This window comes from Balaenoptera acutorostrata, chromosome 6 (genome assembly GCF_949987535.1).
Source record: "Balaenoptera acutorostrata chromosome 6, mBalAcu1.1, whole genome shotgun sequence".
In the NCBI taxonomy this organism is placed as follows: domain Eukaryota; kingdom Metazoa; phylum Chordata; class Mammalia; order Artiodactyla; family Balaenopteridae; genus Balaenoptera; species Balaenoptera acutorostrata.
The window spans coordinates 12,598,512-12,618,621 of record NC_080069.1 but is presented as its reverse complement, the minus strand read 5'-3'; the positions used below and the strand labels follow the sequence as shown (position 1 = coordinate 12,618,621).

Below are 20,110 nucleotides of genomic sequence, written 5' to 3'. Positions count from 1 at the left end.
CTTTCTCCCTTCCCTGCCTCCCTACCTATTTTTAATCTGTCAGGCGTGGAAAAGGATTTGTCCAGCTTCTATAATTATTGTCAACTCTTCTATTCCTAATAACTCTGAAGTATATGAAGTATAAAGTAAAAATCTTTGAGTATAAAGATTTATGACCATTACATCTTCACCCTACCTTTTATCAAATATATACATATTAATAAACTCTAGTCCTATTGAATTCTTTTTTTACCTAATTTTACCAATGATTAAAGGCATTATTGGCACTTACTAGGCATGGGCCGAGTATGCTAGCTATTCTGCAGTTTGCAGGACAGTCTTGAACAGGAAGAAGTTGTCCCATGGTCTGCATGATTTAGAATATTCTGCCAAATGTTCGTGGTGTTGAAAAAGACTTTATTTTCTAAGCCTAAAACCCAACTCTATTTGGTACTTTTAGTATGTGTTTAATGTGTATACTGAAGTTACTTTGTAAGTAAGGGGAAGATTATGCTTTGAAATGCTGGAATTCTTCATGATTTTGCAGTCACATCACTAACAAAAAACTAATGAAGTTTATTGAGTTGCCACTACTGTATACCTTTGTAAGTCTGCATTTATCCCTTGGTTTGATTATTCTACATATACTGTCATCATGCTTGAGCACTTACATACTGGTCTTTTTTCCAAATATTCCCCACCTTTTTTCCTGGGACTGCAGTGATACGTATGTTAGAACACTTGATATTATCCTACAAGTCAAGTCTCTCCTTTTTTCACCCCCTCTGTATCATTTTGATTCTGTTACTAGGCCTTCAAGTTCTTGACCTTTTCTACTGCAGCATCTAATCTGTTACTCCCATCCGGTGTATCTTGCATTTCAAATTGTGTACTTTTCATTTTCAGATGTTCCTTCTTTGTCTTGAGCATATGGAGCATATTTACAACAGCTATTTTAAGGCCCTTATCTTCTAAAAATGATTCTTCCATCACTTTTGTCATTTCTGGTTCTGTTTCTATTGGTTTGTTTTTCTTCTGGTTATGGGTCATATTTTCCTGCTTCCTTACATTCCTGGTGATTTTAGTTGCCAGACGTGAATTTACGTTGTTGTCGGATTCCGTCCTTGCACGTAGTTAAGTTACTTGAGATCAGTTTTTCAATGTTTGCTTTTAAGCTTTGTCAAGACAAATTCAATATGGTGCTGATTTAGTCTCACCTAAGGTGATACCCTTCTGAGGACTCTACCTGATGCCTTATTGATTATGAGGTTTCTTTACTCTGACTGAGTGGGAGACCTCTTTATTCTGAGCCCTTGTAAGCTTTCTGATGGTTCTTTTCTAGGCCTTGTGGAGCAGCACACCACATGTCTTCAGATCAGTATTAAACCAAAGATTTTAAGTGATCTCTGTAGATCCCTTGAACTTTCTCTCTGTACTCTATCCACAAAATCTAGCTGCTTTGGCTTTCCCTAACCCCCAGTTTCTGACTCCACAACCCGGTGAGATTGCTGTTCTGTTTGGATTCTTTCTGACTCACTGCACTGTCCAGGCGGTAAGTTACGGCAAATACAGGGCTCACTTACTCTTCTCTAAGAGTTCACAGTCCTAAACTCCATGTTGTCTGTTGTCTGAAAACAGTTTCATATATTTTGTTCCATTTTCTAGTCATTCATAGCTAGAGGCTGAATCTAGATTGTCTTACTCCCCCATGGCCAGAAGCGGAAGACCAATTACAGATTTTTAATTTTGACTTTTGTCTTTCACTTCAGCCTTTTGAAAGAGGAAGTGCTAAGTTACTTCACATTTTTATTGGTACTTTTTTGGGACGCCTTCGTTTATGCAGTTAGTTGTAGTGTTCTTTGTTAACCTTTGTTTTTACTGAAATGTAACAAAAAGGAAAGGAGACTGATTACCTAGTAGAGTTTTGTGGGAAATTAAATATTATTTGCAAAAAGTCAAGATTCAGCATAGCCAACTTGTTAATAAGCTCATTTTCTTCCAGGCGTGAAAGTTTCATTTGATACCTAGAAGTCCACGCTGGCAGCTGCTCTTGCAGCAAGTCTTCACAGATACTTGCTTTTTCCGCCAGAGCGGTCCCTTTTGAGATAATATTAAAAATCTAGAATTTTAAGAAATAGTGATTATTCATAGAATTTTTGTGAACCTCTTGTCATGAGATTTATGCTATCTTGTGATGCATAAAGTAGATAGGCCTGAATTTTTTAGAATTATTTGCTGCAGCAATGTTTATAGTATTTTATGAATTTTAACGTTTTAAATTTTCTTCTGTGTTAGTTAGCTTTAAAGACTAATCATATTGAGGGGTACTTAGCACAGTACCCACCACTGTGTAAGTATGAGCTGCTCTTATGGGGGGGCTCTTAATACTGATGTCTCAGTGATAGCACAGTAAGTGCTCAGTAATGTTTTTGTGAGCAAGTGAATTTGCGACACGGGTTAAAGTATATGCATTGTTTTCTGGGTGGAATAAGAATAACAGGTTGGACCAGGTTAAGTTAAACTTAGGATTAAGTAAAAATGTTTGTGATCTGACATAATTTTATTGAAAAAATACTGCACATTCTTGTTTCATTAAAAAGTGTATCTATATTTAACATATTTTATTTAATAAAAATTCTCTTAGGTCAGTAAAAAATAATTTAAAAAATAAAGACTAATCATATTGAGAAAAATAACAGAATCAGGTTTGTCAGCATTCAGTGGATGCTATGTTAACTGTTTCAAGTGAAAGTTTTGGGAATCTATAATCCAGATGGGTAAAAATATGTAAGCAGCTTATTCTAGTTGATTCCTCCCCCTTTATTTTTAAAACGAAGGGAGCATCTTTATATATTTACTCAGTCTTTATGTCGTAGAATTCATTTTATAATTGTTTATTTTTGCCTTACAATATTCCTTCTTTGGTTCTCTTAAACATTTACTAAATCTTTTCTTGGTTAACTGTTTATCTGTTGTGATTACATTCTGCTTATACGCCTCTTTAGAGGGTAGAATTTAGACTGTGGATCACCCAGCCCCTTGAATATAGCAGGTGCTTAAAAAAATGCTCAGTTTTATGGTAGGGCTACAAGTAACTGTAATGGGGTCATTAGTAAATAGTATAAAGGTGATGTAGTTTGACTCTAAATGTTTTATTGAACACAGACATTTTGGCAATGAAAAAGCAGCAGTAAACTGAACACATATATTATTTCTTTATTCATCATCCAGTGATTTATAGGATTCTGTGCTGCTACCTTATCCATATGATTGTTCACACCTGCTAAATTTGAATCTTGGCTCTGACACTAGACAGAGGTGTGATAGGCAAGTTACTTAATCTCTCCGTGCTTTCGTACACTCCTATTAATTGAAAATGATGTCTGTATCATAGTGGTATTATAAGGATTAAATGAGGATATATGTAAATGCTCACTTAGTATAGTGCTTGGCACATTATAGTTGTACCTGTCTGTAGACAGTGTGTGCTTTGACATTAGTTTGTTGTGTCTCTGTACCCACATAAGCCATATTTGTTCATTTAATGTTAATATCCAATTATATTAATATTCTAGAGCAGGGGTTGAGGAGCATTTTTTGTAAAGGGCCAGATAGTAAATATTTTCAGTCTGTCTCAACTGTTCAACCCTGCTGTTGTCAAGTGACAGCAGCCAAAGGCAATATATAAACAAATGGGCATGGCTGGGTTCCAATAAAACGTTATTTACAAAAACAGCTGGTGGGCCATAATTTTCCAACCTGTGTACTAGAGGTTACTTTTATATTTCCTCATTATCGGATGTGTGAAATACGTTCAGCTTATTTCATAACAGGCACATCTCAGATATTGAGGGTTTGGCTCCAGATGACTGCAGTAAATAGAGTCACATGAATTTTTTTGGTTTCCCAACGCATATAAAAGTTGTTTGCACTATACCGTAGTCTGTTAAGTGTGCGATAGCATTTATGTCTAAAAAAACAATGTACATACCTTAATGAAAAAACACTTTATTTTTTAAAAAATGCTAACTATTGTAATCTTTTTGCAATAGTAATATCAAAGATCACTGATCTCAGATCACCGTTAAAAATAAAATAATAATAATAATGAAAAAGTTTGGCATATTGAGAGAATAACCAAAATGTGACACAGAGAAATGAAGTGAGCAAATGCTGTTGGAAAAATAGTGCTGATAGACTTCGTCCTCGCAGGGCTGCCACAAACCTCCAATTTGTAAAAAAACGCAGTACCTGTGAAGAATGGTAAAGGGAAGTGCAATAAAATGAAGTATGCCTGTATGTAAATAATTCATCTATAACCGTGTTGGTACTAATTTTAATTGGTTTCTTTCAAATTATTTATTTGGACTGTAGTCCTGAAATGGAATTATAAAATCAATGAGTAACCCTATAAAGTGTCTTTCAGTGCAGGAGTTGAAGTATTTAGAGGATGTCAGAGCTAATAATAATTTGGTCACTTAATATTTAGTCATTACTGTTAATTACTACCATTTATAGATACTATCTATTAAATTTCCCTCATCTGATTTTTATGCTGAGCATGTTATACTTTTGAACCTTCGGTTGTCTGATTGTGTCCTATTCTGCTTATTAGAGTACATAAGAAATAGAGAAGGTAGGTAACAAGGGGACGGTGTGGTGTGCCTGATGAAGTGAAAACAGACCAGTAACACCGCTGTTGTCATTCCCACCACCACCAATTGCTGTTCCACCCCCAAAAGAAAGTGATTATTTCACCTTCTTAGGGTGAAACCTGGGCACTGACAGTCTAGAACGAAGAGGTTGGAAGAAATGAGAGTTCCATTTTGTAAAACACATTATAAATTCCTTGGTTTTTATTAATAGTATATAGAATTTCATAACAAAGGTCAAAAACATTGTGTTTTCTTACCAAAAATCAGATTGTGCCTTTTAAATCTTGCCTTTAGTGTGTGCCTAAAATGGCTGTGTGTTGACTTAAGGCACAGTAGGACCGTTGACTGATGTTCTGATAGAGTCCTTCCTTTTTATTAACTGTATTAGAATGTTCTTTAGATGATTAACACAGGTGTTTTTTTCCATTGTGAAATAACATTTTTATTGGTCGTAGGAAAGATTCTTATTTTTCTCTTTAGAAGAGGAAGTTTTTTGTTCTTTGAAGTTTTTTGTTGCTTTATGAGAACAGACCTAGTTGATGTGTTATACCGGACCCTGCCTTGAGTCCAGTAATATGACTCTAACAGTGAGGTTAATGTCTTTGTCTTTTTAAAGTATATGATAGTGACTTTAATCTCAAGAGTAAAGTGTTCTCAAGTTTTTGAGGCTTTCATGAACAGTTTGTTTTAAAAATAGTATCCAGGAATCTAAATTTTCCTGAAATGCATTTATATTTTCAGCCTGCTCCTTGAGGTAACAATCTGGGTGTGTGTGTGCACGGTAGTTTTATTTTACCCATAGTGCACTGTTTAAACGTTCAAAATTCTCCTAGTTCCAGCATTCTTGGCTTTGCAGTAGAAGTCAGTGTCTGCTCTATAACGTTTTAGACCTCGGCTGTCCAGGATGATAGCCCCTAGACACATGGCTAAAGTTAAAAATTCAGGAGCCACACGTGGCTAGTGATTACTGTATTGAACAGCGCAGATACAGGACACCTCCGTGGTAACAAGAGAGTTCTGTTGAACAGTGCTCTTGTAGACTTCCTGCAGTCATCTACTCTGTAATATTTTTCAGTGGCATAGGAATCAGAACATTAGAAGAATATTTTCTAGGAGCAGAGTTACTGTTACTTTCAAAAACATAGATAGCAGTATTTGACCAACCTCATTTGGGTATCAGTGCACGTGATGTGGGAGCACTATTTTTAGAGCCATGCTTCCTCATCTTTTACACATCCTGGCACACTTGAAAACAGAAATGTTTGTATGGCATACTGAGGGAAAGAGCTTGCTCAAAACTGGAGGTTACAGGTCTGGGTGCTTGCAGTACCCAGGCAAACCCGTATCCCCTTGCTGGCACACCAGGGCGTGGAAGCACATACCTACAGCCCAGAGCTCAGGTTCGTAGCATACTCCGTAATGGATTCCTGGATATTTTTCTTGGTCTACAAAGCAGAATTTGATCTTATTCTCCCTTTTATTCATCACTTTTATATGTCGTATTCCCAGTGAGACCTTGTGAGATCTCCGCATTTTACAGCTCAGAAAAACTCTAAAAGCAGTCATACACTTGGAGATTTAATAGGTGCTTGTGTATATGGTGGCTCTCTCACACATGTGCGATGGCCAAGCATCCAGAAATCATGGTGTTTCTTTTCTCCCCTTGCTTTTATTGTGGGGAAGGAGGAGGGAACACCATGGCATGGTACCTATTTACTTTCATCATACAAGCCAGGAAAGTAATTTACCTATCTGAAATATGGCTATATTAAATATATGCAGTATAAAAATCACAGCAAGGAGGCCATGAGTCTGCCTGCCCACCCCTCCCCCAAATAAAATTCCTCTACACTACTCACTAAGCATCAGTGGCTTGGTTAGCTATTTCTAAAATTTTCTGTTCGTTCATTGGCTTTTGGCAAGATAGTCACAAACAGTAGTGTCTTAAAAATATCTAAAATGAGAAAATTGTATGCCTTTCGCTCAATATTTCTCTCCCTAAAGGATTTAAAGTGCGTTGGCTTTTATGGTGTAGATCTTTGTTTCTTGTCGTTTCCTGACGTTCAGCCTCTCACTGTGTAGGCCATTTGTTTCTAGGGTTCCTCGGCCTGTCTCAAGTGTACCTCTAAGAGTTTTGTACCCTTGCTGCAAAGCTGGTTTGGTACTAAACACGTATCATTTCACTTTACTCTGCAGCTCTTGTTGTAAAATAACCATTCTTGGGATAAGAAGTGACACATTGTAAGAGCAGATGTCTTACTATTCCTGTTGCGTCCTGCACTAAATTATTGGTCTTTTCCTCCTCTCCTTCCTCCCCTCCACACCCCATGCATGTGCTCCCACCATGCACGTGCACACACGTCTCCTTCCCTTCCCCATCCGATGTTCAGTGACCTCATTATAACCAGCTATGTGAGTCAGTAATGTCTTCAGTACTTGGGGGTATTGTGCCTGCTGTTTTATTCCTTGATTCTTGTTCTGTCTGTAAGACTAATACAGGTGTGAAATCCCTACCGCCACCACCCCCATCCCAGATCTCCTCAATCCTCTTATTATAATGATCTCCTTACTGACTTAATCACCTCTAGATTTCCCCCTGTCCAGTTCACCTAAGGAAGATCGACATTTCTCCCCATTAGAAATGGAGCCCATCCTGCAGCATTCTGTCCTCCCTGCTTTTCACTACTGCCCAACAGAGAGGCCAGCCAGGCTGGTCCTACCGTGATCACTGACATATGCCCTGTTAAGTCTTATCTGTAATAGTTCATCTACCTAACAAGGAATTAATTTAGGCGGCTGCAACAATTTGGACCTGGGGAAAGAGGAAATAATTTAAATACTGAGCCTACTCTTCCTGTTATTCCATTGAGTGAAAAGGAGAATGAATCTGGAGTTGGTATCAGGTGTGAGCATTTCACCAAGCCAAGAGCATACACTAGAGTCGAGAGATAAGGTGTTTTTGGTGAAGCATGACTTTATATTCAAATTAACTAGTTCATTTGATGAGTTAGCCAAAGAAATCACAAACTATCAGTGCTGTAGGGAAAATTGGCTGAGTTGGACTTAAAAGAACAAGAGAAAGAGTTTGCATCTCCAAAGTGGTGCCTGTCTGAGGGATTTGAATTTAAAGATAATTTTTACTATGTATGGCTTTTACCTTATTCCCTGATTTTAGAATCTAACCTTCAAATAAGGTGTAACTATTTGTTCTGATATTGTTAGCTCCTACTTACTTTCTCTCTGTAACTATACTATAATGTGCTTTAAGTGCAGGGACTATGTATGTTTTTAATCCTTTATTATATTCACTACAGGAGTAAATACAGTACAGAGCACCTAATAGAATGGCTTTTAAGTATTTATTGATGTTGGGCTTTACAGAATAGTACAGTATATTCAGTTTTACACCGTGGTGTTACATATGCATGTAGTATAAACACTAGATTTATTCTTTCCTCCTGATACCACCACCGGCCACGGTGAGTTGTCTGGGCTAAAGGTTTTAACCTGGAGGTGGGATGCTGTCCAAACCTTTTAAAATTATATGCAAATTTTTGTGTGTACTTAAATATGTACAGTTTCTTGGGAGAGCATGTGAACTTTCAGTAGGTTCTCAGAGAGTTCCAAAAAGGTAAGGTGCCTTGGACCTAGACAATGGAGGAAGCAAAGAAAGCTTTCTAAAATCAAGCTGAACTTAGAAAAATCACTAAAATGAAAATGGTAAAATGCTGTGCTGGACAGGATATTGATACGATACAATACATTGGTCAGTAAGTTTTAAAATTTAAAGTATACAGTGTTCTTTACTATATAAAGTCACATTTTAAAATTCTTACAGTTAGCTAATGTAGGCAAGAAGATGACCCTTCTCCTGTAGTAAAAGTTTGATTGTTTATGTAACATGCGTATGATGGGGTCTTTCCTAATTTGGCATAATGCTTGTGAAAATGGTGAATTGTATAGTGTAATTGCTTTATCTTAATGCCCAATTCTGTAACTTAGATTTTTTTCTTTAGGAAAATGGCTCTGGTGTCAAAAAGCAAGGAAAAAACCCTGATAATTTTATTTGAACTTGACTGTGAAGTTAGCACCGACTTTGGGTGTAACATGACTGATTCTAGTAGCCCCTGCTGTGTTTGGGCGCCACAAGAAGAGCTGTGCATATTGAAGGTGCATAGCACAAAGCATTGCTGGTATAAGTGTGTTCTATTTGCAAACATTTGTTTAAGAGACCATAATTTGAATTTATATATTTATGATTGTTAAATTTCCACCTGCAATTATTTTTACATTTTGAAAATTTCCCCATTTTATTTATATCTGTCTTAATTTTATAGACCATCTTTGGGTTTGCATAAAGAAGCTTATCAAAAGTATATCAGAAAGAAAATTAGCACAATAATTATCGATATTAATGTTTAATGGTGCTGTCATAGAATGTTTCACAAATTGTTGATTTCTTTACATTCATGAATTTAGTGAAATATTAATAAAGCACTAGTGTTTATTATTTGTTGTGTTCCTGTTTGTTAAAATAGTGTCACTGGTTTACTCTGGGGAGTTTTTTTTTCTTCTGGGTGAACCAAAATATCCATGAAAGAACTTTAGATTTACTTTATTTCTGATGGCAGGTTGATATATAGACTTGGAATATATTAGGAGAAACATGCTAAGTTCTCATTAAGAAACTCTGTAGTGAGTTGGGAAAGAAGAACTAATGTCTTTTTTTTCATTTTTGTTTCAATTATACAGCAGATATAATTTCTACAGTAGAATTTAATCATTCTGGAGAATTACTAGCAACCGGAGATAAAGGTGGTAGAGTCGTCATCTTTCAACAGGAGCAGGAGGTAAGTATTTAAAGTTTAATATCTAAATTTCAGTTTGCTCTTGGGACTGGAGCTTATGCTGGAGAATCTCATCAGAGGATGTTGGCAGATTTTTAAAGAAGTGTGTTTATCGAGCAGAGTATCCAATGTATAGATGGCTCTGGTTTTCTTAGCTCTGTGTGTGTGTATGTGTACGTGTGTGTGTTGTTTTAATTGTGAGAAGATTTGGTTAGAGAAAGGGGTGGGAAGTGTGGAATAAAAGATTTTAACTGGTTTTAAAAGCCTTGGCCCTCTTTTTTTTTCTTAAAATTCCATAAACTAAAATTGCTTTGACCTCTTTTCAGTGCATAGTTTGCTTTGTGTAATTGCGGGTGGGAGCGTAGTTTAAAGAAAAAGCTGCTCAATTATTTTGACATCAGTTTATACTAATACTATTACTGGGATTTAAGTATAAAGGTTTTAAATGACAGTTGCATGTATACGCATGTAACGTAATTTATAAGCTCAGTACCCCTCTTAAAGTGGAGTCGATTTGAAAATTGTTTCCTTTTCTCTTTGAAGAAAGGAATTTCTCACTGCAGAATCTGTGATTAAAGTAGGGTTTGGTTTTGTTTTGGGTACAACTTAGGCACACTTCTAAATCTGATTGACAAGATTTCTCACTAAAATTTTATGCTGAACAAAATTTGTCACAATGGATTTTCCCTTAGTCTCTCCCTCCATTTGTAGATCAAAGTTAAACCTTTATCATTTGTTTCCAAACATTCTGCCCCTGTCTATCTATAAGATATTCAAGAAGAGTTAAAAGTAATGTGGATAAAATGCAGGGTTTTACAAATAGATGTCTAAATCATAACACAGAGTTAGCTTTTAAAGGATTGTGAAATTCCTTAAATAAGCAAGAATCTAGTAATAATACTACTACTTTGCACTTCTATAGCGCCTTTGACCTGAGGATCTCAAAGTGCTATACAAACACTAATGAATTAATCCTCACAACACCCAGTGAGGTAGGTAATTTAATTTTAAAAGAAATGATTAACAGTGTCTGATTCGAAGATGCACAAACACTAAATATGTCTCCTTTTATTTATTATTATTTTTTTGGTTGGAAGAAAATATGAAAATAAGACTCAGGCTTTTCTTGACAGAGAATGATCTTGTGGGAAGGGGGGCAAAATCAGTTTTTCTTCCTGTATTCAAGCAGCTAAAAATGTGACCATAAGAATTTTGAAATACTTAAGAGTCGAAATGGAACCTTACAGGTCATTACCGTTTCCCTTTATTTACAAGTGAGAAAGCCAGGCTATTAAGAGATCACTTGATTTCTTCATGGCAGAGCTAACAACCAGAACCCAGAACTTCCAACATGTTCTCTCTCAGTGCGCTCTAATGTCTTTCATGTTAGGTAACCAAAATGTGAGTGTTAATTTTGTTATTCAGAAATTAGAGCTGGCTTTCCCGTAGGCATTTTCTGCCCTTACGTGTATTTTTTTTTAACTGAAAATTAATGGCAGTCTACACTTTTGTTTTAAAGAAGGGTGTTTGGAGAAAAGCATTTAAAATTAAGTTTGCTTCCTAAGCACTTCCATCTTGAAGGGCTTTACATTGAGGGTTTCTGAGAGAGCCTACATTTCAAATGGGGGCTTTGTGTTATTTAAAGGTGTAAGTTGTCTGTCATTCTTAACTGCATTTAAGAGTTAAAGACAAAAATTAATTATCTAGAAACTCAGATTAGTAGCGTGTCTTTTGAAAATTACTTAGTGTAAATATCAGTGTATTTTTTAAGGGATAGATTAAATAACAAAGATGGTAAATTATCGGCTTTCCCTCTTGAAACTTGATCTTGTTAATATTAATCTGATGCATTTTACCTAATATATTTTCCACATTTTTAAGCCCTGTCTTATACTGGAGCTTCTAATATAATGCTGTCTTCAGGACATTCAGTGTCTATGTCGTTGATTATAAATGTATGTACCTTACATTTATATCAATACCTAACATACTTAGGTTAGATTTTATGAGTTCACAGCTATACGTCTGTAAAATAGTGTTACAATTTAAAAACTGGAAGAGAACTTAGAGATAGTCTTTTCCTAATGTTTAGAGATAGTCTTTTCCTAACAAAAGTTTACATAACAAAGTTATATTGCTTAGTTTAATAGCAAAGCTCTGGGATTAGAACTTGGATCTCTAAATTTTAATCCAGCTTTTTCTAACAACCACAGCTATTATACATACATTCCAAGGTACACTGGCGCTTAACAAGTGAGCATTTCTTAGACCCTGATGATGATGCTAGCTCTCTCTGCAAAACACAATGATGTTTGAACTACAGTGTCTACAGTGTCAGGGTTCCTTGCTAAAATTCACTTGACTGGAGATTTACATATTTCCACTCACTTTTTCTTTGCCCTTAATTAAGAAGAAAAGATCATACTGTAGCAGCAGTGAACCTTGCACATCAAACTTTGACATCTTTAACCCACCTTTCTGTCTCACTTTTACCCTTCAGGTGTGGCAGGTCCCCTTCCTGTCATCCTGTCGGGCACACTTTGCTGCCTGTCCCTCTGTTTCCCAGGCAGAGAAACTGGGTGGTCAATAAACAGGGTCTTCATTCAGTTTATTTCAGCCTGAGTATATTCAGAGTATTTATTCAGAGTATATTTCAGCCTGGTGTTCCTGTAACATTTTCTGCTGTTATTTAATAGTATTTTTATAACTAACACGTTTGAATAGTTTTCTATTTGACAGAATCTCTGTGATGGAAGCAGGGCGTGTAGGGAAATTGAGGCACAAGGGTAAATCGATTTCCATGAGGCATCATATGCATCACATGGTCAGAGTCCAAAATTTTGAGTCTAATCCAGTGTTCTTTATAGCATGTCCTGAAACAACTGACCCGTCTTACTAATTTTCACAGCTTGTATATAATGGCTTTTGACAACAGAGTGGATGGTGCGATACATTCCTTCTGATAATGATAATTTGGAGGGAGATTCCAAGCAGCTGTTACATTGTGGTGTTCCGTAGTTTTTAAGGGATCTTTGTTTCTATGGGTGCTCATGTTAAATGATCAGCAGTTGTTGAAGTAGTTGGTTTCCTGTTAGCTTTGGATTGCTCAGAACTTCTTCAGGTTTCTCTGAGGCTTTCTGATATACATGATAAGCTAAAGTGTTGGGGGAGGGTTGATATTTTTAAGGGACAGTTAAGGAGAAAAGTGAGCAGAGAGGTGGTTCCTTTCTGATTTCTTTCTAGATTGTTATGCAGCATTTGTTTTCTGTTTTCTATGACTGCTGGTTACTTTCTAGGATTTCTTTCTCATTTTTTTGTTCTTAATGTGGTATTCCCAAAACTCCTTAACAGAGTATAGAAGAAAGCAAAAGACTGGAATGGGACTCAAAATCAAGATGTGGTTTAACAGAATTCAGTATCATTTATACGAAGGGCTTGGTTTAGTTTGTTGTTAAGTGAAGGGACAGATCCTACTGTTGTAGAGTGCTGTGGCACTGGTCACTTAGCGTAGTACTTTCCGTGTGCCAAGCAGAGCAGCAGATGTAGAAACACTGGAGAGGAACGGCTGAAGGGACTAAGGCTGCAAAGCCAGGAGAAGAAGAGACGACGAAGAGTCTTGTAACTTAGGGATTCATGTGGAAGAAGAGGTTAGTTTATTTTGTGTGTGGAAATAAGTACACAAGAATTGGATGCCCATCTGTCAGGAATATTGTGGAAAGAATATGAGAAGTTCAAGAAAATACTACCACTGTGGTTTCTTACAAATCAAAATATCTATAAAATAAGCTTCCTTTTCTAAGCTACCAGGCTTTAACTGTCTTCATTTTTCATTCAATTTTTAAATCTAAGGTTGTGCTTTCAGAGTACAAAATGTTAGAATCACCTAAAAATGCACCTAACCACCTAAAAATTTTAACCAGAATGTTAAAATGCAGATTCCTAGATTGCACTTCAAAACCACCAAATCAGGGCTTCCCTGGTGGCGCAGTGGTTGAGAGTCTGCCTGCCAGTGCGGAGGACACGGGTTCGAGCCCTGGTCTGGGAAGATCCCACATGCCACGGAGCAACTAGGCCCGTGAGCCGCAATTACTGAGCCTGCGCGTCTGGAGCCTGTGCTCCGCAACAAGAGAGGCCGCGAGAGTGAGAGGCCCGCGCACCGCGATGAAGAGTGGCCCCCACTTGCCGCAACTAGAGAAAGCCCTAGCACAGAAACGAAGACCCAACACAGCCATAAATAAATAAATAAATAAATAAAATAAACCCAAAGTTAAAAAAAAAAAAAAAAACCACCAAATCAGAATTTCTGGAAGCCAGAGACACCATCACTTTTCATTCATTCATTCATTCATTTATTTATTTATTAATTATAAACTCCTTTGGGGACTTAACCTGATAGAAAATTAAAATTAAAATTGACTGCATTCCAATACCAGGATAATGATAAAAGCTCCAAAATACAGCTTCAAGTTTATCTTATCTAAAAATATGTTTAAACCGTTCTTCCAAGATAGATCATGCATATAGAAAAATGCATAGAATTATATGTGTACAGTTCTATGAATTTTCACAACAAATACATTTGTGTAACTATCATCTGGGTCAAGAAATGGGATATTACTGGCACTCCAGAAGCCTCTCTATCCTGTCACTACTACCCCCCTATCCCGAACTAACTGTGAATTTGTTTTGCCTGTTTTGAACTTTATATGTATATGGTGTGTTCATAGAAATTAAGAGCTAAAATTTATAGGGTTTGCAGGGCTTCTTAACCCTTTCTGTGATGTAGCTTCCTTCAGTAGCCTGGTAAAGTCTGTGGACTTTTCAAGAATGTTTTAATTGCATAAAATACATAGGATTGTGAAGGAAACTATTGAAATATATTTTTCAATTTATTAAAAACACTTATTTTTGAGCAGTATGTGTTTTTTTGTGACTAACAGCTGAAGTGTGATTTTAAAACATGTCATTTCTATAGTGACAAAGTCATGGTATTGCTAATACTGTGGCCTGCTGCTTACATCCATAATTGAAAGAAATGCTGAATTTCAGCTAGAGATTAGTAAAAATAACATGTAAATTTCTACCACATCCAAGTTTATAAAATCCCATGGACCCTTGGGAGTTGAGTAGTCTGTGGGCCCCAAATTTGTAACCTCTGGTAATGCAATCTCTTTTTACCAATAAAGAAACTGGGGGGCTCAGACAGCAGGTTTACTCGTGGAAAGTCATACAGTTAACAAAGAAGTGAACCCTTATATCCCGATTCCCTGTCCGTTGCTTTTCCCATTCTGACATGGGTATAGCAACAACAGTTTATATGCCAGACCCTCTGCCAAGCTCCCTAAATCTTATTAATCTTCACAGTAAAATAACGAAGATGTTATGCACACTTACTATGTCTCAATTTATTACAGATTTATAAATGAATTGAGATTTAGCGAAGATAAATGTCTTCTCTAAGATCACACAGCTAGTCAAGTGGGTAAAAAAAAAAAGCTAATCCTGTATAAATTGGGATGAATATCCACAATGAAAAAAAATCTTACGCTTCTAAGTAATGAGCTTAAGTGGTATAAATCACACAAGAAAATCAGTTTCATTAACTTTATAGTAATGAGAAAAGTACTTGATCATCAGACTTTTTAATAGTAGCCATTAAGGTATGATGTTTTTCTCTGTAGAGGCTTAGAGAGGGAAAAGTTGGAATGAGTTTGAAAACCCTGAGAGTTTAAAGACCTGGGTTCTAGTCCTCATTTGTATTTATTCATTCATCCAGCCACCCCTCTTGTTCAGCCATCTATTATCCAGATTTCTAGTTTCAGTTTACCTCTTAATATTCCCAGTAATTAAAATTATTTGCTCTATGCCCCGCTCTTATTCTGTGTCATGGTTTAGAAATAAATTATTCTGGGTAGTTAGATAATCTGAATAATAGCACATTAACTATTTTAGATTTTATAACATTTTAAAGCGTTACAGTTAACCCTTGAACTACATGGGGTTAATCCCTATATAATTTATGGTCAGCCCTCCACATCTGCTGATCTGTGGTACTGTCATATTTACTATTGAAAAATATCCATGTAAGAGTGGTCCTACACGGTTCAAACCCGCGTTGTTCAAGGATCAACTGTTTATTAATTGTAACTTAACACATTTTCTTTAAATTTTATTTGAATATCATAGGTAAAGAATAATACCACTTGATTTGATTTTCTAATTGATTCAACCAGGTATCCTTTTTATCTCTCCCACTATGTTGTAGTTTTGTAAACAGGAAATTATGACTGATATTCTTCTAGATTACATATTGATTAGCATAGTACATAATAAGAACTCAGTGAATGAGCATTAGCTTATTACTATTGGATATAATTTAATAGGATCCTGTAAAATCTTCAAGTATTTCAACTACCATCACTGTGATCAGCTTGGAAAACGTTAGAAATTTTTTTGTTTGTTTTATGTTTACCCCATCTTGTATTTTGCTTTATTCTAGAAAATTCCCCTAGGTTGCTGACTGCATTGATAATGGTTTGTTATCTGATATGAATTGATTTTGTTTTGTACCATTTCTGTCCCTGTCCCTGAATTGCTGTTTCACAAAACTCAAAAACTCTTTACACTAACTGCAGGTGACCCTTGAATAACACAGGTTCGAACTGCGTGGGCCCACTTACACGTGGGCTATTTTCAGTGGTAAACACCGCAGCGCTACAGGGTTCCCGGCTGGCTGAATCCACAGCTGTGGAGACACGGTACAGAGCGCCAAGTCCGAGCTGTATGTGGGCTTACCACTGCGCAGGGAGACCTGGCACCCATGACCCCCATGTTGTTCAAGGGTCAACTATATTTTGAAATATAAAACAAATGGTTGTCTCTAACAAGTAATAGGATTAAAGGAGCATTAAAAAACAGTAACTAAGTTTTCGTAGTGTTCTATTTGGAAACTTAAAAAATGTCCATTTTTTTTTCTCATTTTTATGTGATCAAAGGAAAATACAGTTAATGTTTTCTAAAATTTTTTATGTTTTGGTCTAGGAGCAAAGTAAATATTTTCTGTATTTTCACAGTTTCATTTAAGGCAGAGGAAGTTAGTAAAAACACAAGGCAGTTTTTTATATATTTAGAATTAATTAGCTGTTATAGAACGTCAAGTGATGTTACTTCAAAGAAGTCATTTTTAACTCTTGATTATTCTTAATATGTTTATCGTGGAAAATATGAAAACTGTGTATCATTTCCACAAAGAATAAGATAAAAATCCAAAATCATCCCATCACATGAATAAAGATCAATTTATGTATCTGTGTTTATTCTGGGGCTCTATTTTGTTTTGTAGAAAAAGTATCATGTTGTATGTATCATTCTGTAACTTTTTAAAATTTTACTTATTTATTTATTTATTTATTTTTGGCTGTGTTGGGTCTTCGTTTCTGTGCGAGGGCTTTCTCTAGTTGCGGCAAGCGGGGGCCACTCTTCATCGCGATGCGCGGGCCTCTCACTATCGCGGCCTCTCTTGTTGCGGAGCACAGGCTCCAGACGCGCAGGCTCAGTAGTTGTGGCTCACGGGCCTAGTTGCTCCGTGGCATGTGGGATCTTCCCGGACCAGGGCTCGAACCTGTGTCCCCTGCATTGGCAGGCAGATTCTCAACCACTGCGCCACCAGGGAAGCCCCTGTAACTTCTAATGTTTTCTCCGATTAATCTCAGTCTCAGTCAGGGAAGTGAAGAGACTATTGCAAACCCTGAGTGGAAAGAAATGCATGTGTCATTTGGAAGAACATAGTCTGTCTTTATAACTTAAATGACACAGTTTAACAAACATGTACCTTGTGGGATCTGCAGAAGGTATTAGCAAGGAAGCATTGCACATAAATTAACATGGTTGAGAAACATTGATCTCCATATGAATTTAATTGGCTCTATAGCATTTCATAATTTACTTGACTTAGGCTGTTTATGCATTAAGTTGTTCATACATCTTTGCATACATTGTTTTTCATTAGGTTATACTTTGAAGTGGAATTGTTGAGTACCTTTTTAAGGCTTTCAATAAGTATGGACAAATTATCCTCCAGAAAAGCTGTGTAAATTTATACTTCTCCCAGTAGTGTATGACTTTGTCCATATTCTCATCATTAAAACTGTGGTCATTATCATGTTTTTTTTATTCTTCATCAGGTTAAAGGCAAAACATTATTCCTTAATTTTGAATACTAATGATGATGAGTAGTTATACATATATTTGCTGATCATTTTTTAGGTAAATGACCTTTTCATCTTTCAGAGGAGGGTGTTAATATTTTTCCTAATTATTTTTAAGGACCTTTTACACATGAAAGATAGTAACTGTTGTCTTAAGATGCACTTTTCTCCCCAGTATACTGTTTTTTAACCTTTAAATATTCCTACCTAGTCAGACAGACGTCCACCTTTCTCTGCTCTTTGCTTTCATTTTTATACTTAGCTCTTTTTCACTTCAGAATTATATAGAAATTTGCCATTGTACTTTCTTTTGGCTGCCTTTATTTACTTTTAAATATTTAATTATTCCCTCTGGAATTTATTTTTGTGTAAGAAATGAAGTTCTAATTCTCTTTCCAAATGTTTGTTTGGCTCAAACATCATTGGATTTTACTGCTGTTTTATATTCTGTTTTGGTTTGTTTGAACCTCAGGGGCATACTTGAGTTCATGAAACTACCATTATAGATCATGGCGAGGCCCTTTCTTTAAGTAAACAAACACGTGCACGCACGTGTGTAGTCACACGTACATTAACTTTTATTTGCATAATGTGCTGCCATTCTCCCATGCACCTCTCCCTTCATAGATAACCATTTGAATGTGTTCTTATAATTTGTATTTTGTTATTGTGTGCTGTTGTTTAATTGTGGCAAAATATCATGTAACATTCAACCTCCCAACAATTTCCATGTGTACAATACAGTTTTAACCACATATACATTGTTATGCAACAGAACCCCCCAGTTCTGCATAACTGAAACTCTGTACCTACCGAACAGCAACTTCCTTCTTCCTCCCTCCACTCCCCGGCAGTCACCCTTCTCCTTTCTGTTTCTATGAGGTTGACTACTTTAGATACCCCGTATAAGTGGAGTTATGCAGTACTTGTCATTTTTGACTGGCTTATTTCACTTGGCATAATGTCCCTAAGGTTCATCCATGTTGTAGCCTATGACAGGAGTTCCTTTTTTTTAAAGGCTGAATAATATTCCATTAAATGTGTATTATACACACCCCCCCCCCACATTTTCTTTATTCATTTAGCAGTCGATGGACATTTAGGTTGTTTCCACTTCTTAGCTATTGTGAATAATCTCATTTGAGATTCTGTTTTCAATTATTTTGGATATATACCAGATTGCTGGATCATATGGTAGTTCTTTTTTTTTTTTTTTCCCCCCCATCTGTGCCTCGTGGTATGCAGGATCTTAGTTCCCTGACAGGGGATCAAACCTGTGCCCCCTGCAGTGGAAGTGTGGAGTCTTAACCACTGGAACGCTAGTAGGGAAGTCCCCCCTTTTTTTAAAAAAATTAATTAATTAACTTTTGGCTGCATTGGGTCTTTGTTGCTGCGTGCGGGCTTTCTCTACTTGCGGCAAGCGGGAGCTACTCTTTGTTGCGGTGCGCAGGCGTCTCATCGCGGTGGCTTCTCTTGTTGCGGAGCACGGGCTCTAGGCGCACGGGCTTCAGTAGTTGTGGCATGAGGGCTCAGTAGTTGTGGCACGTAGGCTCAGTAGTTGTGGTGCACGGGCTTAGTTGCTCCGCAGCATGTGGGATCTTCCCGGACCAGCACTCGAACCCATGTCCCCTGCATTGGCAGGCGGATTCTTAACCACTGCGTCACCAGCGAAACCCTATTTTTTATTTTTTTGAGGAACACCCATACAGTTTTCAAAGTGGCTGCACAGTTTGTATGCTGCATTTTTTAAAAAGCTCTATTGAAAGATACACAGAAAAGTGCACAGAACACTAGTGGATTATCACACACAGAACTTCCCATCCTTCCTTTAACCCTTCTCATTCCCCTTCCCAGTCATTCCTTTCTCTTTCCTCCCCTTGTAAGCCTGTCTTCTAACACTTAGTTTGGCTTGTAGTTATAGAACTTTTTATAAATGGAATCTACAGTAAGTATTTTATGTCTGGCCTTTTTGCTCAGTTTATGTTTGTGTAATAATTTGCTCACTTTCATTGCTATATAATGTTCTTTTGTAAAACTGTACCACAATTTGTCCATTCTGTTATAAATAGATGCAGACATTTTGGTTGTTTCAGTTCATGGATTAATAATGCTGCTGTGAACATTCTTGATCACATTTTCTGGTGCACATTGTCATGCTTGAAATTATCATGTCATGGGGGTAGGCATTTAGTTTTAGTAGTCAACACAGTAAAAAGTGGTTCTGCCAATTTTATTCTCATGAAAATTCTGGCTGTTCCACATCTTTTCCAATGTTTTGTATTGTCAGTAATTTTAAAATTTAAATATTTGGAGGTTATGAGGGTATCTTATGGTGGTTTTTTGTTTTTGTTTTTTAAATGAGCAAGTGTTTTTCAGGTCATCTTTTTTTATTTTATTTAATTTATTTATTTATTTTTGGCTG

The 20,110-nt window shown here is 36.5% G+C and overlaps 1 protein-coding gene across 3 annotated transcripts in view; it reads left to right on the top strand.

Moving 5' to 3' along the window:
- The window catches only part of PPP2R2A (protein phosphatase 2 regulatory subunit Balpha), an 86,745-nt gene that overhangs the window by 45,528 nt on the left and 21,107 nt on the right, over positions 1 to 20,110 (top strand). For 2 of the 3 annotated variants that reach the window (XM_007192760.2, XM_007192761.3), the window contains one exon: positions 9,387 to 9,484. In XM_007192760.2, the coding sequence (XP_007192822.1) occupies positions 9,387 to 9,484 (98 nt within the window). The remainder of the gene's footprint in view (positions 1 to 9,386; positions 9,485 to 20,110) is intronic. The other variant, XM_057547903.1, reaches the window with a different exon arrangement.